Genomic DNA, 26514 nt, shown 5'->3' on the forward strand with positions numbered 1-26514 from the left:
TTTTTACTATGGTTAAATAAGTTTTTAGTTCCTATACATTGTAACCTATCAATTGTAATCTCTATTAAATATTAGTCCTTAGAGTCAAACGATTGATGACTAGGCAGATGGAAAGCTAATTGTGCATGCCACACGGCGTCCACATGGCATGCTAACATGGACATTTTAGTAAATTCACCAAGTTAAAATTCCAAAAACTCTACAATAATCTTACTAACATAAATCCTACTTTCTTTTCTTCCCAAATTATTAGTGGTCGTCTAGTCTAGAAAGAAGAAGAAGAAGATAGACCATCAGCATAAATGTTCATCACAATCCACTTCAAATAATCCTCCACTCCCATATAAACCTTCATTGTTATGAACAAGAACCCAAAACCTACAAATCAAAGTTTTAAGCTTAATCCTTTATTTTGCTGACAAGATCTAGAATGTGTCATCAATAACAAACATAAACTTTTGGAGAAGAAAAAATATTGCCCATTGTATGTGTGCGGCTGCAATGGGTACAAGATACATTTAATACATAATTTATTAATATTTTATTAATTGCTAAGTGGATGTCATGTCATCTAAAATGTCCATGTGGCATGTCTAGTCATTTTTCCATTTGCACTATCAGCTAGAATTTGATGACAGGGACTAATTGTGATAATGGTCATTTTAGTAGGGTCTAAACTTAAAAACTCACTAAACATATTTAACCTTTGTTTAAAGATCTGTGTTTATTTGAAGAGGAGGGGGGAGAACATAAAATTTGGTGTTGGTAGTTCACTATTAAATATAATAGACCTACAAGATTTAATAGTCTTTCTTTTGACAAAAAAAAAGTTAAATGGTTAAAATTTAAAATATTAATAAGGTCTTCGGTGGGCCACCTCAAATGTTGATTAACATCGTAATTTTTGGGTTAAAATTTAACGGAAGTGACTATATTGACTAACGGAAATACAATCTAGGGAGCTAAACGTAACGATAATTAGATATGGAACCAAAAAGAAATCAACAAATTAGTTTTTTTTTTTTTAAGCAATCAACAAATTAGTTAAGAGACTAATTTGTAAAAAAAAAGTAATTTAACTTTAATTAAATTAGGTTAGTTTAGTAATTTACAAATTGATTATGATGTTTTCTCTTTAGGCCCCCAATGGTTCATTTTCCTTCCTGGATTTTACTTTTTTGTCATTCAATGAAAACTTCGGTTTCTACGAACCGGATTTTTTTTGCCTTGAAAATAAAATTCAGTTTCTATTAACCGAATTTTTCCAGAATTTGAACTAGAAAAAACTTCGATTTCTGCGAACCGAGGTTTTTATCAAGAGCAAAATTGGTTTTTTTGGAGTATAAAAGATACCTTGGGCTAAAGAGAAAATGTGATTCATTAATGTGTGCTTTGAACTAGCCCATTATAAAAATATTCCTTCGCCTTCATATATGTTTAGATCAGCCCAACACAAAGTAAATTTTTTTGACAATATCAACACAAAGTAAATTAAGAATGGCTTGTTTTCCGGACAGCCCCTTAGTTGAGGAGTCACTTTGTAACCTAGAGGTATTTGGTTCGAAACTTGACATTAAAAAAAGAAAATAAGAATGACTCTATTACAAAAGTATAATATTTGTCTTTAAATAGAGTGTCTTTAAATAGACAAAAGTATAATATATTTTTTTTACTAGAAAACAATATTCGTTAATTCAAATTGGTAAAATACATCAATCGAAACAATAACATATTCAAGTTCACTAAAAATGATGAATCTGCGAACAAGCTTATAACATCTGAGTTAATAACATAAAATGACATAATGTCTACATATGTGACAAATCCTACAATTAATGATAAAATTCAAGTGTCCGGACCAAAAAAAGCATGCTTCAATATTTGTTCAATATTTTATAAGTTTATTACTTGTAATTGTTGTTATGTTTGTGTTGTTTTGTCTAATACTTACTTTTTACAAATCAAACGAAACTGATATGTATTTTTGTCTGTCGTGTCAGTTTTTTGAAAATACCAAAATAATATCTTGTCCATCAAACATCATACAAAATAAAAAAAATTGTTCAATATTTTAAAAATTTATTACTTGTAATTATTATTATGTTTGTGTTGTTTTTTCTAATACTTACTTTTTACAAATCAAACGAAACTAATTTGCATTTTTGTCTGTTGTGTCAGCTTTTTGAATGCGTCAATGACTAAAAATAAATATATCCAATGTAACAATACATGAGCAAATTAAACAATAAATATATATATATATATTTGTAGCAATTAAAATATAGTTAAATCTACTGGATTGTACAGGTAGTTTGATTGGTGATGTAAGAGATATGAAGAGAGTTTTAAGAAAGAGATATTGGATTTCATCACGGAAAACATAACTGCTAATATTTGTATGTTAAAATATACTCCTTAGTTTTAAAATGAGTGAATCATTTTGACTATATACACTATTTACATATCTTATTTTGATCCTATTTTTCTACTAATAAATTAAAAACAAATATTAGCATATAAGATGTTGGATTCATCTCGATGAATATTTTCAAAATATCAATTTTTTATAATTTTTACTATTATACAATTAAAAATATTAATCGTCAAAGTTATGCATTGGCATGCGTGACGCAGTCAACTGACTCACTCATTGTGGGACGGAGGGAATATATATTTAGGTTGTGGTTGATTGTCAAGTCTCACATTGTTCAGATTCTTAAATAAAGAAGAAGGTTAAAAATTATCTATTTGGAGAAGTTCACATTGCTTAGTATGGTGAAGTAAGTGGGAGACCAACATGTGCACCAATGACACATGTTAAGATTCTAAATATAGAAAATTGCATTTAATGTTAGAAAAAAATTTAATGTTTAAATAGTTAAATGCACAAATTTCAATATATTATTTCTACTTTTACTTCCTTAACATGTGTCTTTGGTGCACATGTTAACATTTTCCTATTATATATTGGACATATGTTCTTTGTTTATAGATGCACCGGTCAAAAGCACTTTAAGCTTATATTTGACTTTTTGTTTTTCTCTTATACTTTTGTGTTAGTGTTTTGTGAGAATAGTTAGGTATTTGGATTGGGGAATGTGGGTGTACTAGGGATTGTGAAATGATTGAGGGTAGTCTATGTGTCGTAACAATTTTCACATTGTGTTATTATCTGATTGTCATTTGACAACAATCATAGTTTTTTCTCTGAGTTTTCACATTATATTCTTCTATTATAATTGTGCTTATTTTTCTTCTTCTTCTTTGTTATTTTCTAACAATTTAAACGTGTAGCAACAAGGGCTAGACTCTCGCTATGTAGCAAAATAAAATTTGGATCCGGGTGAGAGAAGTACTTCCGTGGAAGCAATCAATAGGAAACAAAAAAAGGTAAAAAAAACCCTACCGATGAAGCATAGACTGCCTTTAAAGAATTGTAATTTATTCAACAACTAATAAATTTGTCAGAGTTATTCATAAACTAATTTTTAGTCCACTTACAAATTTACTTATGTAACTAATTTTTATTGGTTGTTGGATAAATTATCAAAATTAATATATAAAAAATGGAAAACTCTATGGTACATATAATGATTTCTAATGTACTGGTACATTAGATCATCAAATTTATAGGTAAATGAATTTTTTTAAAAAGAAATCATTTTTCTTATTATTAAAACAATTATAATAACCAAATATCATTTATCAAAACTGTCAAAAATATAAAATTTGATATTTTTTGAATTTTTATTCCTCATAATAGTTAATCTTGAATTTTTTATGAAAAAATGTTAAAAAAATAGTGTAAAGTTTATAAACAATAAAATTGTGTTTTTCCTTGTGATATTATTATCTCTTAAATATAATAATCGGCTAATAGTTTTTTAATTCATATAAATAAAAACTTATTTATCAATTTAATGACCTAATGTACCAGTACATTCAAATTATTCGAATGTACAGTAGAAGGTCTCATAAAAAATAACTAATACTTAAACCTATAATTAGTTTACACTCTTGGATGCATAGTCACACACACTTACATCACGTATCTAATTCTTATTTGGTGCAATATATGGTAGATGCAAAAGCCCAACAAAACATAGCTCATAAATGTGATAATTGTGGTAACAAATCTTATCAAAGAGACCTTGATAAAAAGCCATATATATCGTGTATCTAACAAAATCTTAAGTTTCTTACACATCAGACAAAATTTTGGTGTCAAATTTTACTCATATAAATGGTCCCAAATTCTCAATCTCCACTTCCCTCATATTAGGGCTTCAAGGACGGTGGTGTGTGTCTCTTTGTTCATGACAAAATCTCTTATGCAATCTTACATCTATTTTTAAGTAACATGAATTTTATTTTTATTAGCTTTTTTCAATCTTTTGACCCTCTTTTATGAAAATGATGTGTAGTTTGTTGTGCCTGAATATGAGCAAAAGTGAGGTACCCCCTAAATAAAGGTTTAGATAACTTTTCTCATCAGCATGACATAGAGAAACAAGTAGATTTTAATTAAAGCTACCAATATATGGTGTATACATACATATTTATAATGACTTCTCACCTTATTTTCAGCACAACTTTCGTTTTCTTTCTTTCATATGCATGATATCTAAGTTTTCTAAAATTATGAAATTGAGACATTTAAATTTTTGCCCTTATCCAAAGTACATAGTGAAGGACACTTATTTGAATGATACAAGTAAGTAAATTTATGGATTTGGATATATGTGCAGCACTCCTACACATCCGTAGTCGTTAGAACGAGATTCAACGGTTTAATTTTTTAGTTTAATATTTTATCTGTTAAGAAAGAGGTGTTTGTGAACTTTTTTACTGACCCACAAGAATGCAGATCGGCGCTTAGACCTGCAGATGTTCTAGTGTATGGTTGGATAGGGGGGAAACATGTTTGTGTGGACTTTACTAGAATTTCCCCACTTGTGAGATTGAGGACGAGAGATTTTATTATGGGACAAACAACCTTCAAAGTTGCTCAAATAAAGTGGTCAAACATGAGAATATGTGTTCTGACAATCAACATGCTTTTATATCATTCGCGTTTGACATTTTTGGATTCCTAGCATCAGATGATGTTGATCTTTTTGAAAGAGTTCAAAGGGTCATGCATAAAAATATTGGGTCATTCTAAACAGTGCCCCCGGAGCACTATTTAAGCATACTAAAAAAGGAAACGAGTGATAAAGTTAATGATAAGAGATAATAACTTTTTACATCATGAAAGTTTTGAATGCACAATATACGATATAAAATTTCTAATATTTAAATTGTGCCCCGGGGGCACCATTTAGCATTTTCCAAAAATATTTTCTCTCATAGGTCTGGATGTAATTTTCAAAAGGATTAGTTTTTCCATTCATAAAATATTAGCGCATCTTGTTCCCCGTTTACTTTTTCATTCATGTGTAACTATTTTCGATATATATATTTTAGGAATAGATATTGACATTTAAAAAAAAATATTTATACACTTGTTTTAAAATATGCATTAAAATTTAAATAATCTGCTTTTGATCTAAGTACATAGACGCTTGTACAATAGGATAGCTAGTATCCTCCCTCCTCCAAGATAATAGTCGTATTTTATTTTACTCCCTCCGGTCCTTTTTATAAGGAACACTTTGAAAAAATCACACAGACCAAGGAAACACATTTAACATAGTTATTTTTATTTAATACTCTTATAAATTTAAATTTATTCCATGTTTACCCTTATTTAATTACTTTTTATTCAACTAACTTACTTATTTTTAAATTCTCTTTCATAATAAATAAGGGCATAAGTGAAATTGAACATTTAGAACATTTGAAAATTGGTCAAAGTTTCTTATAAAAAGGACCAAATTTTTTCCCAAAGTGTTCCTTATAATAAGGACCGGAGGGAGTACTTTTTTTAATATTAAAAATTAAATGTGTCCCTACTAAATTAATGATTATTTATAAAAAAATATTTATAGAAATTAAAATATATATTATGTATCCAATGATATATTTACTTTTAAAGTTAATTTGAGTTAGTATCTCTCTAGGATAGTAACCATTCTCTCAATAAAAACTGAAAAAATGTATCCCCAATATATATACTTAGAGCATATTTATATAGACACAAAAAATAGGCACAAATTTAAGCACATATTCATAAATTAAAAAAAAAAAATTATCACATCAATTAATTTCATTTTAATTATTTTTCTTTAATTTTTTTAATATATACTTATTCTCTTTTTTTTGAAAAAAAATATATATAACTCAATAACCTATCAAATGATTTTCAATTTCTTTAAAAATTTGTATGGAATATCTGTATGGTAAACTTTCAATCCAACGATAAATTTAATAAAATTCGTATTCGTTATAAAGTTATTGACAAGTGGTGCACCTTGTACCACTTATCCAACTCTTTCATTTTAGCCAAAACCCTAATTGTAAAACTTATTGATCCATTGTACTCAAAAAACATGTCACATATGTACACATTAAATAAAGTCTAATTAACAAACAAAGAATTAGTGCAAATGATAAAGTATTAATCCTCTTAAGTAGGTGGTGCAGTGAAAATTCCGTACTTATATCTTTAAAAAACAAAGCTTTATTAACACCGGTTGTTTAAAAAAATAGTCTTTTTTATCATTAAAAAACAGTTTAAAAATATAGTTAAATTGGATAACAGTTCGGATTTATGATGGGCTTTGTGTCATGATCAAAAAGTTTCAAATTCACACTATCGACGTGTTCATATTGAACTCGTACATATGCGATAATGCGAAGTACAAAGTCATGTATTTTTGAAGGAGGGAGAAGGATGAAATTAAAGGAGAATTTGAGTTCATTGCTTACCTTAATATACCTTTTTCCTTTTAATATGAACATTGATTCTTTTCATTTATATAAATAAATGTTTATATTTAATTTAATTTAAATGTTTATATAAATAAATGTTTATATTTAATTTTTTATAAAAAATTTAATGTCCGCCAATTTTTTATTGGTCTAGGAGGAGATAAGAAGTTGATTCAGATATCGGCGCCTCGTAAAAGCAGGTGTCAGCATAGGATCTTGATGGGAGATTTGCATATATTTGTTGAACGTGAAATTGTGTTGTCGGAAATTGTTTGAAGTTCCACATTGCTTAGGTTCACATGACGTAAAGTGTATAAATATGTGAGGACAACCTCAGCCTTTGAGCTAGCTTTTGGGGATGAGATCCAAACATATTTAACATGGTATCAGAGCCGGGTTAAGGACTGCAATGTGGGCATTTGACCCAGGATCACGCTAGGCGTGAGGGTGGGTGTTGAATGTGAAATTGTGTTGTCGAAAATTGTTTGAAGTCTACATTGCTTAAGTTCTCGGGATATGAAGTGTATAAATATGTGAGGACAACCTCACTCTTTGAGCTAGATTTTGGGAATGAGATCCAAACATATTTAAGATATTTGTAAGAATTTTTTGAATCTTAAGGTCTGGGTTGACTATAGTAAGCTCTTGGACCCAAACTCACTTAAAAATAATAAAAAAATAATGAGTACACTTTGCCGTCTCTCATCTTTAAAGTATATAAAATTCATCAATTTAGTAGATGTTATTAACATGTTAAAGATTAATATGGCACACCATTAGAGAGAAAAAGGAAGTGGTTTGTGGAGCTGGGAAGCTTTACTATGCTCTCTATTTTTCTGCGGGATCTACACTTATTTAATATTAAAATATAATGATATCAAGATATTAAGACCTATTTAGAAAATTTTGTTGAGGTGTTGAATTGGATGAATAAAGTGTTTATTATCATTAAAAAAATTATAAATAAATGATGTATACGTGAGATTTAGTTAACAGAGTATCATACAATGAGATTTTCTACTTAGATGCTCTTAAATACGAATTGAGATCCCTTTATAATCCAACAACTTCCATTATACAGCATGGATTTCAATAGTTTCACGCTGTTTGAAATTTTAAGTTAATTATAGATCGGACGGTCTAAATTAATTATAATAACTTGCATGGTATTTAAATCCCTTAAATATATATATTTGAATTGACGTAAATTGTTAAAATCACATTAAATCGGCGTAATTTTAATAAAAATTACCTTTTAAAACTTTAACAAAGTCACGTCAGAACTGACTTTCGGATTAGATTAAATTGATGGTAAAAGTAAAAAAATAAAAAAAAACTTAGCAAAGTCACAATTCTACTGTAATTTTGTCAAATCTACCATTAATTTGCACGTGACAATTGTAACGGTAAATCTAGAAATCTAAAAGACTAAAAACATCCATCAAAATTGAATTTTACTCCCTTAAACCCCAAAGCATTAGTATTTATGACGGGCAAACATGGCACATGCCTTACGTGTGTTTCACCAAATTATTAATTAAGAATCCATTGATCTCATTCGTTAATAAATTATGTGAACAATTGCACATAATTTAATGCTTTTTTTTTTTGGTAGAATTTTTAATGCTTGTTTATTACTGGAAAATTACTCACAATGTTAACATGTGCGCTCACAATGCATGATAAATTATCTAAATATAAGGAATTTAACGAATTTAATTATATATATATATATATATATATATAGACTATTAGGGCCCCTTCTTCTAGGAACCAGAGGGTGAAAAACAAAAAAAAAATTGTGTCTTAAGACATAAGTTAACATTTCCTTAAAAAAAATGATTGTATAATTTATAAATGAATATTAGATGTACTATATTTAATATCTAGTATAATTAATTATGATTAAATTTAAAAATAAATAGCAAATGCATCTAGTAATTTAAAAGAGAGATTATATTTAGTGACAACTTTTTTTTCTCTCAAATGATGCTTATATATAAGGACGGAGAGAGTATGTCCCAAAGAGTTTCGGTTTTTCAATTTAATTGATATCTAAAATTCTGCTTACCGGAAATGTTTTGATTTAATTGCAGTTTTGCTTTTTTATTTTCACCATTTTGAGTCGGTTCCATTATTTTAAAATTTGACAGTTTTGGTTCATCAATCAAATATTTTGTATAAACATTGATAATATGACATGTTTTAAAGTTTAAACAACGTGATATGTGACAATAATGAAAAAAATATCAACATCGATAAAATTGTAAGAAAAATCATTTATAATCTTAATTTAAAAATGTGGTATCACTGTGATTAGGACAATATTTGATGGATGCACTAAAACTGTAAAATTTTAAAATAGAGAGACCAATTATGCAAAATGGTGAAAATAGGGGACGAAACCTTCACTTAACCAAACATTTTTTATTTTCTTTTTCTAAAAATCGTGTTAATTTTACGTGGTCCAAATAGTAAGAAATTTAGATTCCTTAAGTAAGTGGTTAGATGCCAGATCACTGACTCTTGCACATGGAAAAAAATTATGTTTAAGGAGAGAATTCACTTTATATCTTCAATAGATTCTAAGAGAAGATTAGTCAACTCTAAAAGGTATTAGAAACAACAATAGTAGAAACTTCGTACAAAGGGACACAAAGGGTGTTTTTCCCTCCTAATCAAATTCACTGTGACGACTAATCTTCATCAAAAAAATTGTGTGGCACACAAAGAGAGTTTTTTCCTCCCAATTAATTTTTTTTTTCATACGCAAGAGTCTATTAACAAACATTTGTCCACTTGTTTAAGACAATAAATAATTATGTGGAAAATGTTTATTGTTATGACTTATGAGAGATATATTTAATAACAAATACAAGAATTATATGTGGTCTGCCAAAATATGATTGACATATATCATATTTTTATTCAGCCATAAAGCGAGAGGTGAAGGTTTGTCATGAGTATCGTGAAGCAAATGTTTGAGCAATATTCTTGCAAAATGGGATGTGAACATGGGGAAGTTTTAATATTTTATGAAATTTGTCTTGCTCGCGTTAATTCTTTATTTTTTGCTGATTTAATGGACATAGCTACCCCTAGAATAATTGTTATGTAATTTTCTCCGGCCCTCATTTATTCCAAAAGAAATAAACATATTTTTATGCATTTTTCACCTTTTCTTTTTATAAAGTTATTTTGTTCCATATTTTTATAACAAAATTATTCTCTTTCTTGTATAACTCTTTTTTTTTTTACGTTGTTTCTTGTATAACTCATTTGTAGCAAATAACATTGATCTTCTCCTGTATAACATTAAAATTGAACTTATTTAAAGTTCAAATACTTGAATTATTTACTTTAAAATTTGTATTTATATTTTGTCGATATCGATATATAATATCTATAACTCTTGACTTCTCAGCAGCATATCACTTTGGATGTAACTGAAGAATTTGTTTGGTACAAAGATGTTTTCTTGAAGGTGTCTATTTTGGAGTAATGCAGTGTTAGAGGAAAATATTGCTTAACATCATCAAACCCTGTCTAATTTGGAAACAAATTTACATTTAATGTTATGGTTGCTAGTATGACATATCTCAATGTTCGTTTCTGATGATAATTTAAATGTCAAAGTTGCTCATAACTTGGAGGTATTACAACATGTTTTGAAGGATAAATATGATAGAGAAACTAATGATAGACTAACATTTATGAGGGGAGACACAAGAGTTATTAGATATTTGCATAATCATTTTACAACAAGTGAATAACCTTTGACAAAGGTTTTCTTTATAATGACAAAGGTGATTTTTTTTTTTAGTCAAGTAGTTTAGTGATTAGAATTTTACTTTTTAAGTTGAATAAGTGGAGGTATCAGGATTCAAACTCCGATCTCTATAAATAACATGCAATGTCCTAGCCAACTAAACTAAACAGTAAAAAAAACATGTAGCATAAATCTTAGTTATATAATATCCACTTAAGCTTAAAAAATCAACTTAATATGATCAGCCTTTTTTTTTTATCTTTTACTTTTTCTTCTTCCATTTCTGGGGTTAGATATTTATGTCCCTGTTTTTATTTTCCTTAATAATTATTTAGCTTATGTATAAAAGTTGTTATATTTTACTTCATTTGATAATTTAATTCTTATCTTCAAAATATTTAAGAAAAATTATTTATTAATTACCAATTATCAATCAATTATAATTATTTGATTCATGTATATATGTGTCAATTATTCATTCCTAAAAAAATTAATTTATTATAAGATAATAATTTTATCAATTATATCCATATATATGTGATGATGATGATGATAATTATATTATTATACTTATTATAATTTATATTCGGAGATGCCAATTCTTTTTGTACATTTGATATGCTATAGTTGAGTTGTGATAGTTTAGACTTGTAACATTAAGGTGCTGAGTTCAAATTTCATTAGAAAATTTTCATTAGAAATTGTTGTAAAATGATCATTAGTGGCACTTAAATTAATAAAAAATTTCCTTCCGCAATTTTTTTTTTAATAAAATAACAATTTTTGTGTACTTCTTTTCCTCCACAATTAATCTTAATTTAAATTATCTAATTTTAATTTTTTATCCCATTAAAAAATTGAATTTCTATTATCAAAAAATTAATTATCTCATTTTCTATCTATATCTTTAAAAGTTATAGTAATTTTCTATCTATCATATATATAAAAGAATTCCATAAAAGATTATATAAAAAAGAATATGAACTTTTGGTGTAACCTTTTTCTTCCAATTTTACCATTCATCTAAACTAATTATACTTTTTTTATCTATTTATCCCATTAAATAATTTAATTTCTATTATAAAAAAAGTAATTATCTCATTTTCTATCAATAGAATTTTCTATCTATACTATATATAAAAGAATTCCATAAAAGATTATGTAAAAAAAAATATAACTTTTGGTGTAGCCTTTTTCGTCCAATTTTACTCTTCACCTAACTAATTATACTTTTTCAATTCTTTATCCCATTAAATAATTGAATTTCTATTATCAAGAAAATTAATTATCTCATTTTCTATCGATAGAATTTTATATCTATTTCTTCAAAAATTATAGTAATTTTCTATCTATACTATATATAAAATAATTCCATAAAAGATTATATAAAAAAGAATATGAACTTTTGGTATACCCTTTTTCTTCCAATTTTACCCTTCACCTAACTAATTATACTTTTTAACTATTTATCCCATCAAATAATTTAATTTCTATTATCAAAAAATTAATTATTTCATTTTCTATCAATAGATATTTTCTATCTATTTGTTCAAAAATAATAGTAATTTTCTATCTATACTATATATAAAAGAATTCCATAATATATTATGTAAAAAAGAATATGAACTTTTGGTGTAGCCTTATTCTTCCATTTTTACCCTTCACCAAAACTAATTATACTTTTTAAATTCCTTATCCCATTAAATAATTGAATTTCTGTTATCAAAAATTAATTATCTCAATTTCTATCAATAGAATTTTCTATCTATTTTTCTTCAAAAATAATATATATATATATATATATATATATATATATATATATATATATATATATATATATATATATATATATATATATAAAAGAATTCCATAAAACATTATATAAAAAAGAATATGAACTTTTGACGTAGCCATTTTCTTCCAATTTTACTCTTCATCAAAACTAATTTATGTATAATGTTGTTTTTCTTAAACTCAATTATATACTAGAATTATTTAGGTGGAGTTATGTTGACTCCATGTGTTACTCTTCATAATAATGCATTATTATAATATATATTTTTGTTTTCACCACGGTATCGGTTCACTAGACCACCTAATCTGGTTCGGGAGTTAGTTCTAGACGCTAAAAGATAAAAAATGGACGCTAAAATCATTTTAGCGTCTAAAAAATTGACAGCAATAAAAGTTTTGTTGCTAAACAGTAGCGTCCATGTTGACGCTAATTTGCATTAAACAGAATGGACGCTAAAACTGATGAGAACATCGATAAATGAAATTAGGGATTTTCAGTTGGCTGGAAAATAGGAATGAAAGGGTTTTGTTCATCGGGCTAAGAAATGAGAGTGATGAGTGAAAGGGGAAAATGATTTAGGGTTGAGGCATTGTGATCGAAATTTTTGGTAAAAGTAGGGGAATGTGAAAATAATAGCGGAAAAAAAAGTGTGGGAAATGTGAAAATAAAAATGGAAAAAACATAAGTTGGATAAAAAGTTTTTTAGCTTTCAAATTTATTGATGCTAATTAAAAAGTTTTAGCGTTCAAAACTGTAGGTCTTATTTACAAAATTGTATTTTGAAAACATTAGCGTCCACAATAGAGTCCACCCTACTGATGTAAAGTTTCTTAAAAAAATTAAATTCCAAAAACATCATTTACGTTATAATTTGTAGACGCTAAATAGACGCTAATAGCATAAAAAATTGTCTGACGCTAAAATATTTGAAGCTAAATCACAATTTTATTGTAGTGTGTGGAATTGATATCCTTAACATATAAGAACTTTTGAATTGATAGTTACTCCTAAAATCAACATATCTTTTATATGAGATACTCCGCCTTATAACTCATAACTAACAATGAAATCCACTAATCTAATTGTAAGAATATCGACTTCTAGTGTAACTTTTTGTTCTTCTTCATTTAAACTATTTTATTAACAATTTTCACATTCGTTATTACCTCACCAAAGAGAAAAGATGAGAGGATGAAAGAGAAGTAGATAAAAGCGGACTAACACACATGTTTGTATTGCGTGCACGCTAATAACAGTAATTACGATAGATATTACTCGGGTTTAGATTTTTGCATTCACGCAATCGTAAATCTTGGTCATTTGATGAAAATTGAATAACTTCTATTTTGAGATATATTTCAAAGTAAACTCATTATAATTAGAATATGAACAATACAATCCTCATTCAACTGCTGAGATTCCTCAATTGCGAGCTTTTTCCAACTGCGGATGAGAGGGAAGCGGTGCAGTTCATTTTTTCTTCCTTTTCTTTCGATAAAATTAAATGAAAAGCAATATATTTTGCTGGTTTCGCAGGATATCATCTTATCTGAGGTGGATCGGGCTCAGTCACGTCATACACACGCAACTCAAAAGACTAGCCTTTTCGAAGATCAAAAGCACATATTTAAGGATTACACTATTTAAGCAAAAGTCTTTCATCAAATATGTCAATGCATATTTAAACAATCTTTTGGTTGCCCATCACTCAAACCAATTTAGGTAAATGAAAGCAACACGCATTATGCGTCGGTGATGTGATATGGTAGAAAGAGAAATAGATAATAGGTGTTGAACAAAGTGTTCAAAATTTAAAAGTGTTCAAATTTCATCGCTATTAGTATAAACATAATTCTTATCAATGTTGTAAATATGCGTAAAAAAGTAAAATAATTTAACAATATAAATAATAATTAACTCAACAGACTAAACCAACCAACAAGATTCTCAATTCTATTGAATGGATCAGATAGGTTGGATCTTCTCTTCTTTGTAATTTTTTTTGGTCAAGTAATTTAAACACTAGACTAAAGTACTTATTAGGTTTGATCTTTAAAATACTAATTATTTTAAAAAATTAAAAAATAAAAATAAAGGATCACCAAAAATGGAGCCCACAGTTGGGTCCCAATAGCCAACCAAGGTCCACTCATGAAACAAACAACCTAAGATGACACTTTCTAGTTCTCCCAAATCTGTCTCTTAGCTACTTTTAGTACTAAAAAAAAATGATTTAGAGAGAGAAATGTGATCTACAAAAGACTTCAACTACAACTTAGGATTGAGTGACAGAAAGAGAAATTTAATGAGAGTAAGTCTAGGAACAAAATGAGGAGTGTGGAGCGAGGATTTGGGCTAAAACTATGAGAATATTACTCTCATTCATAGTTGCTTTAGATTTGCATCCTTTGAACTTTTAAAAAAATAATATATAAGGGCTTTTATCATTATTATTATTCTTTTATGATAAAGTAGTGCTTTTATCATTATTATTATTACTCTGTAAAAAAATATATCATTTATTATTTTTTTGACCAAAATTATTATTTAATTACATTAAAAATATCATATATTACTTTTTTTTTATCATATATCATTTATATAGTTCTTTTATCATTATTATTATATATATTTTTGACCAAAAAATATCATATATTACTTTTTTTTGACCAAATTCTCATTTTTTAATAGAATTGACCAAAATTATTATTGCTGTTATTAATTATTATGTTTATTTTTTATAGAAATTATTATACTAATTATTATTTGGTCTATATTATAAATTAAATATTCTCTCTCCAAACAATTCACTTTATAGATTCATTAGATAACTAATGTATCTGGTCTATATTATAGTTAAAATATATTAATTATTGAATGAATCTAAAAAATCAAGTATCTCTTACAAAAATGACCAAAGAAAATACATTAGAAACTTAATAAATCTAAAATGCAAATTTTCTCTTATATTAAGTAAGAAATATAATTTATAATATATATACACTCTGCATCCATCTCAGACAAGCAACATGATTTCATATAAATCTTAGAGATCTTTCAGAATTCAGATATCTCTCTCTGTCTCTCTCACTATATCTCTCTCTGCCTCTCTCACTCTCTTTCTCTCAGTTCAGCAGATACACTTTTCTGCTCAATTGTTGCCTGGCCTATTGGATATTTAGGTAATTTTGAAAATGACTCTTTTAGATTTTGCTCTCAGATACTGTTCCGTATTGTAAGCATTTTAGATTTCAAAATTAAAATAAATAAATTTGACTCTTTTATCTCTCCCTATTAAATCTCTCTCTATTAATAAAAGGGTATCTGATTTTTGCTTAAAAATCTCATCTTGCAAAAGGGTTTTCATTTTTTTCTTCATTGAACAATGCAAGCATTTAGGCCATAGTTGAGCTTTAGGTGTGACACTTTCAACAATTTTTTCTGTTTTTTTTCATCAATTTTTATTTTTTATTTTTTATGGAAGATGACACAAAAATGGCTCAAGAACAAGAAGATCAATCTAGGAACAATTGTATCAATGGTGGAAGTAGATCTACTAAAAAACCAAAGCAAAAGAAGGTTCCACAAAGAGGACTTGGTGTAGCACAACTTGAAAAAATTCTTGAAGAACAATCATCACAAAATGTTACACCATCACCATCATCATCAACAACTATATCTTCATTTTTACCTCTACCAATTAACAATTTTAATCACTCAAATCATATGAAAGAAGGTACTTTCATTTTACCATCACCAAATTCTACATCATTATCATCATCATCATCAACAACTATATCTCACTATTTACCTCCTCCAATTACCAATTATAATCTTATGAACCAAAATTCATCTAGTGGCCATTTACCTTTACCATCATTAGGTGAATTTAGATCTTCAATGTCAATGCAACATTTGGATGGTAATAATGGTAAAGTTCCTAGTACTGTTTCATTGCCTAATAATGGTGTGTTTGGAAATGTACCTAAGTTGTGGAATTCTCATGAGCTGGATTTTGAGAAAGAAAATGGTTTGCCATTTCTTCCAAGTTTGCCCTTTGATTCTAATCAAATTTGGCCTATGCCTAATTGGGTTCAGAGAACACAGTTTCATCATCAACATTCTTCACAAGTGGTAAAGATACTTTTTTTTTTTTTTTTCATTTTTCTTTTTCAATTGATGGTTTTTAATTTTTATATGCTATACAGAAAGGTTTAGCAGCAGATTGTTGTCCGTCTACCTTTCGTTCAATTTATATGATTTGATTATCTTTGGTGTCATTTTATCAATTTTGTTGTTATGGTATATGAAAGATATGTTTTTTGATTCATGTAGGTGAATAATTCAGCTGGAACTTCATCAACACATGTGCCTCAGTTGTCAATTGAGCCCCCTTCAAACCAAAATCATAGTATCAACGGCGGCACGCCTGCCAGACCGGCAGAGAAGGTATGTGATTCACAATTCATATGCATAGTTCTGTTGGATCTGTATTTGTATTATGTATATAGTATATTTGAACGTTTTAGACCGAGGTTGTGTACCGATGTTGATATTATTGAAATTTATGGTCAAGTGCGGATGATGCAATCCTAATTTTGCTTTCATGGCTGATGCGGCCATAATTGCGTTTGTGTGAGGTTGAGACATCAATAACGTTGATGTCACGGCCTGAATTACGATCGCCAACTGTTTTTTAAAACCTTGATATGCATATCACATTTTTGTTGTTTAATGGGAAGGTAGTTTTTAATCGGATTTAGATTTGCTGCAGTCACAAATTTACGCAAGCATACCGAGCTTGAGATATAGACGGTTTCATCTTGATCCAAGGGTTACCGATGTAGTAACCGCTTGAATGTGTTGAATTTGTGGCCGCAGAAAATCTAAATCATTTTTTGCAACTGTAATACTAATTTTCTCATTTATTATGTATATGACTAAATTTTTTTGCTTGTTTGGTTAAAATGTTCACAACTACTTAATCACTTATGTTTTCAATGAATTCAGTAAAATTTTGATGTCATATATTTTGAAAGATGTTTTGTTATTCCTCAATACTTTTTTCGAGTTTATTTTATTAATCAAAGTGGCACTAATAACCATTTTATAACTGTTTTCGAGGGGATTTGAACTCAGGACCTTAAAGTTATAAGGCTAAGCTCTTCCCACTGAGCTAGCACCTCAAGCGTGAAATTATTTAAAACTTATTTTTTCAATTTTATGAAATTTAGTATAAGTATCTGAAATTTGGTGCAGATGATGATTGGCATGAAAAGGCCATATCCTTTCTCCCTGGATTTTCCACAAGCCCCTGCTTTAAATTACAAGTTGCCTCCTCCCAATGCTGAAATAGGAGGCACAAATTCAAGAAGAACTTCATGTGAAAGTGAAAGTGGATTTCACTTTGTAGCTGGCAATTCAACTTTCAGGTTCTTTCAGTTATTATTATATCACTTAAGCCCTTTTGACGTAGTTATACTCGCTCTGGAATGAAATATGAGCAAAAAAGACGTAGTTTTGCTTATATTTCATTCCAGAAGGAGTATCTTGTAAATGTTGTGTTCTCATACCATGTGTTTCTGAACTATATGCAGAGAATCTCAATCCTGCTCAGCATCCAACTCTGATCCAAATTCAAAGAGAAGAGATAAAGGGATTAAGGAACTTGATGGAAATTTTCTCACTTTGGCTCCTCCATCCCCTGTTTCATTGAACAACCAAGAATCCCCTGAGGTTTGTGCAACACTCCTTTAGAGATTTTTTCCATTTCATCACTATGGTTTTATAAAATACTTAGATGCAGTGCTATATGGTCAATGTGACAATGTTTTTGTTGTTCCTCTCACATAGAGATGTTTCTTTTTTATAAAATAAAAACACCCTTTCAAAATTATCAGTGTCTAATGATGAAGGACCAATACCGTTAGGGTTAAGCGTATCGTGGTGTCTGATATTCGTATGACACTTGTACCAAGTCTCGGACAATTTAGACAAATGTCGCATAAAAATTATTTTTTTGTTTCTTTCGACACTACTTGAATCGGTGTCTGACATCTATAAGATACTCGAATAACATGTGTCGAAGACAAGTGTTCTAAAAAAAAAATTTTGTTTGCTCCGACACATTTTAGACACTTCTTATAGGCATAGTATATAAAACACATCTATAAACATGGATAAATAAATGTCTAATATATATAATTTATTATAATCAGTACAATTGTAATGCTGACATATTCGTGTCATATCATATATTTCCTCCGTCCCTTATTATAAGCTTCTATTGGAGTTTTTCACGCATATTAAAAAAAGTTGGTAGTGTAATTAATATGTACTTTTTGAGTGTTACAATTACTAGATTGTCCTTGTAAAAAAATGTATTTGTAGTTGACTTGTCGGATTCCAATGTAAAGTAGGTTATGTTTGGAAAAGTAGTAATAAATGTGTCTAGGGATTTGAAAATGGACTTATATATAGAGACAAATTTTATGTTTGAAATGAGGCTTATAATTAGGGACGGAGGGAGTATTCGTGTCGAAGTCTATCCTACATAGTTCATAGCACTGTACTTAAGTTTTGTCATTAAGGTGTACTTGGAGGGTCTTTGATTTGAGAATTTATTCAAAACCCTTTAAAGTCTTCATAAATATCCTTACAAGATGAGGGTGTCCTTTAGTCTAGGTTTACCTGTTCAATCTGATGACCCAAACTAAACTAGTACACTTTAAATTGTATTTTTGTTAGTGGACTTTAAAATTATTATGTGTTAATCTATTGGAATTTTCATGAAATATAATACATTTAATTATATTTTTATTTAAATTTATGCATCAATAATTCGATGACTCGACCCAACATGGTCACCATGGGATTGAGTTAATTAAGATTTGACAAGTGTTTGACCTAAATCGATGTAATTTGATTGGTTCGGATAACGAGTCAGACAATTTTTATAATATCATAAGTACTCATTCTTAATTCTATTTTATATTCGACAGGAACATGTAGAAGATCGATTTCATACCGGGTACAAACTAGCCAGACAACAAAAGCAACCTTTGTACAGCTTCATCATTCCAAGGGAGACACAAAATGGACAACCAGCATTAAGAATTCAGAATGGTCATGAAGTGGAAGAAAATATTGATCTCAATTTGAAGCTATAAAGAAACTTGAATATTCATCTTTGATTTTTGATTCTCTACAGGTGATATGATACATATTCCTAAATCCTCACATGTAGAATTGAGTATGAAAAGGACTATAAGTCCTTCACATGTGGGAAATAGAAGGATAGATGTTGATCTTTTTGTTTGTGATACTATTTAATAATTACCTATGTGCTTTCAAGACACCAAACCTATATAATGTTGTACCATTGAGTTGTTTTTGTTGTTTTTTAAACGGATTTGTTGCAGTAACTGTGTCAAGCAGTACTAAATTTTTACCGTTTTACATGTGGATCTGAGTATAAAAATTGTTTAAATTGACAATTTTATTATGTAATATTGAATCTTTTGTTTTTAAATTAACAGTTGAGATCGTTTAATGGCGTGATTTCGATATGTTTTTGTAAGACGTGGTTTGTGTTCTTTTGGATGAGTCAGGAACTGGAGTTGTAACAAACTTTTGCATGTGGGTTGGAAGAAATGAGGGATCTGATTGTTCTATGTTTTCTTTCTTTGTTTTTGTGGGTCCCAAAAATCTGATCTTCATTATTATGGTTCTAAAATAATTGACAGAACTGTCAAAAACAATTGACAGATTTGTGGTAGGGCCCTTAGCATCCAATTGCACGTGTGTCAATCTAAGTTGTAAATTCATTTTGGATGCTCCGAAGCTGTATCAATGGAAATCTTGGATACTGGCTAGTACTATGTCTAGTACAAGGATATGGATCGAGTGTAATTAATGTATGCGGTCGGAGACATCACAACTGTTTAATTAAAATTGGACGATTTTTTTAAAAAAAATTAAAATTGTATTAATATTTGAGCCGTCTAATTTTAATTAAACGGTTCAAAGAAGATTATTGTAGCCTGATTACATCCAGACTGATTTTCACTGAATCCATTTTTCTAGTACTCACACACTCTTGTTTCAAGGTTCTAGTTCTCGGGATTTAAAAACAGGTAAAAATAATTTTTACAGCCACCGAAGAGATTACTGGGTTGAGTCGCGGACTAGGTTGCTCTCTTTAAGACGTTTCGTGTCACTGCACAAAATTGTGCAAGCAGACTATCAACCACGCCGTCCCCAGGATAAAACAGCTCAGTTACAACTGTATGCCGATTTTCTACTGCACGATAGAAATCGTTCAAAGAATACACCTTCATGAATGGTACTACAATACCACTCGAATTGATGCTACGACATCAATCTATGATTCATCGGTGATTCAGTGGTACTACAATACCACTCAGATTGATGCAACAACATCAATCTATGAATCAACGGTACTACGATACCACATGTGGTACTACAATACCACATGTATTGATGATACTACAATATCAATCAATATAATGACACTAAGGTCATTCCAATATGGTACTAAGACCAATTTTAAATCAAAGGGATTATGGTACTAATACCATTCTTTATTTGAAGGAACAAGTGATACTTGATCACTCTCAAACCAATTAACACTAATAATAATGTTATTAGTATCATATATAATACATAGAATAAACATTGTTTTTCTATAAAACAATTACGAATGCAAATCTTTCTAATAAAGAAAATAAAGAAACAATATAAACTATATTTTCATTAATCCAAAGTCATATAGAGGACAGATTATGAACTATAAACAAATAGAAAATTATATTCAACTTATATAATATCAAGTTATTCAATTTCCTCTATATATGATTCATCGACCCACCGCCAAGTTAGACTTATATAATGAATTATCACAACAAATAACAATATAAATTAATTACTTCAAGCTATCACCAATCTAAGTATATACTACACATATTCCTAACCAATTAAACAGATTAAGAATTTAGCTTCAAAGTAATGAACATGATCATTTATCAATGGCCAAGATATCTAATAATAATAGTCATATAAGCATAATTCTTATAATAACAAAGTTGTGTTACCTGATCATGTTCTTAAGACATAATGGCACTAGATGCCTCGTCAACGAATTGGATGTTTAATCCTCTGAATCTACCAAATGGTTTTAGCAAGGGAAATCAATACAATTGAGTATATGAAAATGCTAAGCTGATTATAATGGTGGCTTAGCAACTGGTTTTTTTCTTGTTAGCAATTAGCAACCCAATTCAAAAATAGATTAAATTATATCTCTTGGCAGCAACCAATACACCATATATTCCGTAGCCATGCTTGTATCTCATTTTCTATATATTTCAAGGAATCTACTCCTTCTTCAATGATATATTGTATCCACTAAAAAAGAACATAGAAAACTATGGTAGGTAGTCTTAGTATAGCCATAAAATAGAGTTATTCTCCCATCAACTTAACCGTTACAAATTAATGGAAAATAAATCACAATAAATCAAATAAATAATTGCGAGACTTAATAAATTTATTTCCTCAAAATACACACTAGTATGCTACAACACACTAGTATGTTCTAGTACCCGATATGAGACTCAATTTTATTTTCAATTCACACACCAATGTGAATTTTGTTCCAACATATTTTGAATATTTAGGGTGTTCTAACTTCTAACTAATCTAAGTAGTTTGATTTTAGATCGACGGTTGAGATTGTTTTGTTTGATATCAATCAATGGAAATCTTTGATAGTACTATGTCTAGTACAATGATATGGATTGAGTGCAATTAATATATGTCGTTGGATGTTTAATTAAAATCGGACGATTTATTAACATCTGAACCGTCTAATTTTAATTAAACGGTTCAGAGAAGCTGATTGCAGTCTGGTTGACCCAAGCTAACTGCTCTGAATCGATTTTCCTAGTACACACTCACTCTTGTTTCAAGGTTCTATTTTAAATATTTTTGTTGTCTAAAATATAAAATTAGATTTTTCACTACTACAGCATGGTGTTCTAACTAATTTAAATAGTTTGATTTTTGATTGACAGTTGAGATTGTTTTGTTTTATAAACTTGTATTTAAAACCTGAATTGTTTGATTTCAAATCAACGATTATGATTAATTACAACATAAAACCGTATTATTATTTAACAACTATGAATCCAAATCCCTAAAATATATCACCTTTGAAAGATGAGAGAAAAATGAGAACAATATGTCATAAAAGTTATTAATAGGGTGCGACAGATTCGCATGCTTCCCATCCTCGTCCTCCATATTACTTGAGTTGAGGTATGCTCCATTTAGCATAATCCATTTAATCCAGTTCAATTACTAGATGTGTGACATGTGGATAATTTTGTTTTAAAGGTTGTGATTAAAAGTTTAACTCATAGAATTTATTATTTAATTAAAATAAAAGATTAAACAAAGCCTTTCTTCTTCTTCTTCTTCTGCCTGCATCGTGATTTACCAGTCACCGCTCTGGCTTCTGCCTCTTCTGTTCCCGCTGCCGTCCTCACTATTCCTTGCCGCTGGCATCATGAGCAAACCTCACTGTCCCGCTGTCGCCGCCATGAAGGCTTATCGCTCCGCCTACATCCGCCGCCGATATGGCTATGTTCTTGGTAATTTGTTTCCAGACGCAGATAGAAAATCCCAATATTTGTGTTTGAGATTTGTGAAAGGTAGGGGTGAATTGCTGGAAAAATACAATTGTAAAAAGAAAATTTCCATTTCGATCTGTTCCTTTTGAAAGTAAGAAGAGGTCCTGAACAAAGATACAATCATGGTGGTGCGGCAGTGGGTTGTCACGGCGGCTGGAACGGTTCAACAAGGTGTGGCGGTAGAATGGTGAGTGTGATACTGTTTCGGTGTGGAAGACTTAAACAATACTGATTCTCAAATTTCTAATCTAGACAGTTGAATGTTTAGTAGACACGTGTCAGTATCTATTAACCAAACTGAGAAAACTGGATAGATATAGCACTGGAGCATACCCGGACTCATATTACTTTCTACCTCTATCCTCATTCTATATTTTGTTGAGTTATTCTCCCATTTCTTATCTTTGTTAATCTCCATTGATTTCCAAGAAAACACTCTAGTTCATTAAAATAGCAAAAGATAACTAAAATTTAATAAATTTAGAATAAAAATATATATAACCAAAAAATATATAAATAAAGGGGCTAACACCCAACAAATTACAAAGCAATAAACAAAGAGACTTCTACAATATCAACAGACAACAAATCACGCACCAAAAAAAGGTACATTATCCAAATTGTGCGATCATTTAAGCTGTACCTAAGACATAGAAAATAGGAGGGTTGTACAATTGTTTTTATTAAATCAACATATTTAATTTTGTTTTGTATATTTCTTAGTTCATAATAAAGTTAGTTAGTTTATGTAATCTTTGTTGAGAGAATATTTATTTTGTTTTAAAAACAGTAGAATAGGAGGTTTTTTTAACAACAAAAAAAAAGAAATAAAGAATATGAGGCATTTTTATTAGATAACTTTTGTAATTTTATTGGAGACTAAAACTGTACAATGCAGAACATATACGATCATTATTTATTATCCCAATTCATCATAGGGTTTTTTTTTTTTCAGAAAAAATCATTTCTCGTACTTTATTTCCTGCAGATCAATGTCCACATTTTTTTTTAAAAAAAATAAAATAAAATAGGAGTAGCAAAGTACTACTGCCTCAAAAGATATATATATATATATATATATATATATATATATATATATATATATATATATATATATATATATTAGATGAGGATAGAGAATACAAAAAAAAAAAAGGAGGGAGACTAGACCAAAACCTCCCTAACTATGTACAACCCTATAGAAGGGTTTACCATGTTAGATTCAAAGCTATCTTTAACAACAAAAAGGATATCATTCCACAAGGTGAGTCTATCTAAATTAAGACCAACATTAGTCAATTTATCTACACAATGGTTAACACAATTTGGACCTGCAAGCTTAAGAGTTCAATCTCCACACTTATTCATGTGACCTGCAAGCTTAAGTTCAATCTCCACACTTGATTCTATTACTCTTGAAATTTTAATTTTATTTTTATTAAAATAGATGGCCATGATTTAACTTCACCTCCTCCGGTGGATTGTCCACTGGAGGGGATCCGGATCCGTTTCTCCCCATCCTCATGGAAAATATATGCCAATGAAATTCTAAGTAAAGTTAAAGTTGACTTCTACACTATTATTTTACTTTTTGAAGGGATCTCCATTATTATTATTATATTAAAAACAAACTGTTAGTGGTTTATTTACAATTTTTTTATAAGTCAAGAGAATTCGGGACATCAAAGAATTTTTAGACGTATTAAATAGGTTAGCATCTTCAAACATCTTCATCCTCTATCATATTCTTATAGTAATATATTATATAAAAAGAAGAAGAAAAAATTACAAAGAAAACAAAACTGCGGGTCATAAAATACAATCCAGTAAGACCGTACAAAGTGTTGCTAAAGCTAAACAGATACTGAATTTAAAAGAACCTAAGTCTAGAATTAACGAGAGGGGCTTGGATTCTCTCCAGTGCAGTTTTCACTGCAGAAGATCCAGTCCACATCTTCACCATTCATTTTTTAAGTAAAAAAAATTAAAATTGCAATTAATTAAATTGAAGGCTGAGATTTCACTGGGAAAAAAAAATCACGGGAGAGGATCTCTCCCCCTATCATATAGTAACTGGTAAATGGAACGACTGTCAACATAGAACAATTCAAAAATCAACAACTCCTTGCAACAGCAACAAACAAATAACTTTTTCGAGCCAATTAATCCAGCGTCAAAATAGAGCATGATGAGGATTACAAAAATAGTCTAAAATCAATGGTGATACGATATTAAACGACACCGACGCGAAACCTTCAATTGTAAAACCCGCAGATCTCAACAGACCTTAAAACTATAAAAGAATCAAGGTGGGGGGAACACGAGTCAGAGACACCAACATCACCAACAGGGGAACACGAGTCGGAGGCACCAACATCACCAACAGGTCAAAGGCAGCAGCAACTATGAGACCACGATGGAGACAGGGTCAGCCCCGACTATTTCGATGCTTGAATATTAAAAATGGGCATTTAATAAACAAAACAAAAAAAAAATCCTCTCTTTAAATCATAAATAACAAAAAAAAAACACAAAAAATAATTATCATTGTATATACCATCAAAAAGAGACATCTTAATCAAGAATTAAATTTGATGCAAAGATTAAAATGTCCTAGTGGTTGAGTGTGTGAATGAGTTCTACTTGTAATGCTTTCAATTCTTAGGTTTTTTCAAAAAAATATCATCGGTTTTAATTTAATATAAAATCACTAAACTAAGATTATACAGGAAAAAGAAAAAAGGTATTGTGGGGATTTAAATCATAGACCTTACACACAAAAACATTATAATCTATCACTAATCTAATATTTTACGAACATTGATAATATATAACTATTATTATAGAACCTAAAGGTTTTGAGGCCCCCAAAATATTGAGCTCAATGTTGTCGCGCACCCGACAGATGGGTGTAGGTCGGGCCTGGATGGAGAGATACCCATAATCTGGCACAACGTCGTAACAAATCAGCTTCAGATTATCAATCAACCTTCCGATAAAATAAAATAAAATGAACCAAACCTCCACTACAAAAAGAACCCTTTGCGGCCACGAGGTCCTACACAACCATTACCCTCCAAAATCTGAGGTCCTACACAACCGTTACCCTCCAAAATCTGAACCATGCGACCCTGTAGCGGAAGAGCTAAACGACTCCAAAGGGATCAAGATCAACGATGATGCAGAGAAAGCTCTCATCGCCAATTTCCTATTTTCATTTAACAAATACAAAAAAGAATAGTGAAAACAAGTTTACTTCGACTTTTGAGAATATTTAGTGAAAAAGGAGGGATTAAAGGGTAAAAAACTAAAATATTTTATAAAATAACTATAAACCATTGGAACTAAACACATTTCCAACATTT

General features: G+C 29.3%; 1 protein-coding gene across 1 annotated transcript; it reads left to right on the forward strand.

Moving 5' to 3' along the window:
• The first annotated feature begins 15881 nt into the window (after positions 1-15881).
• On the forward strand, positions 15882-19663 carry LOC123895108. Its single transcript, XM_045945315.1, has 5 exons — positions 15882-16571; positions 16773-16886; positions 17697-17869; positions 18035-18173; positions 19439-19663. The coding sequence occupies exons 1-5, from the start codon at positions 15915-15917 to the stop codon at positions 19604-19606; spliced, it is 1251 nt and encodes a 416-aa protein (XP_045801271.1). The 5' UTR covers positions 15882-15914; the 3' UTR covers positions 19607-19663.
• The last annotated feature ends 6851 nt before the right edge of the window (positions 19664-26514 follow it).

Source organism: Trifolium pratense, linkage group LG7, assembly GCF_020283565.1.
Source record: "Trifolium pratense cultivar HEN17-A07 linkage group LG7, ARS_RC_1.1, whole genome shotgun sequence".
NCBI classification, from domain to species: domain Eukaryota; kingdom Viridiplantae; phylum Streptophyta; class Magnoliopsida; order Fabales; family Fabaceae; genus Trifolium; species Trifolium pratense.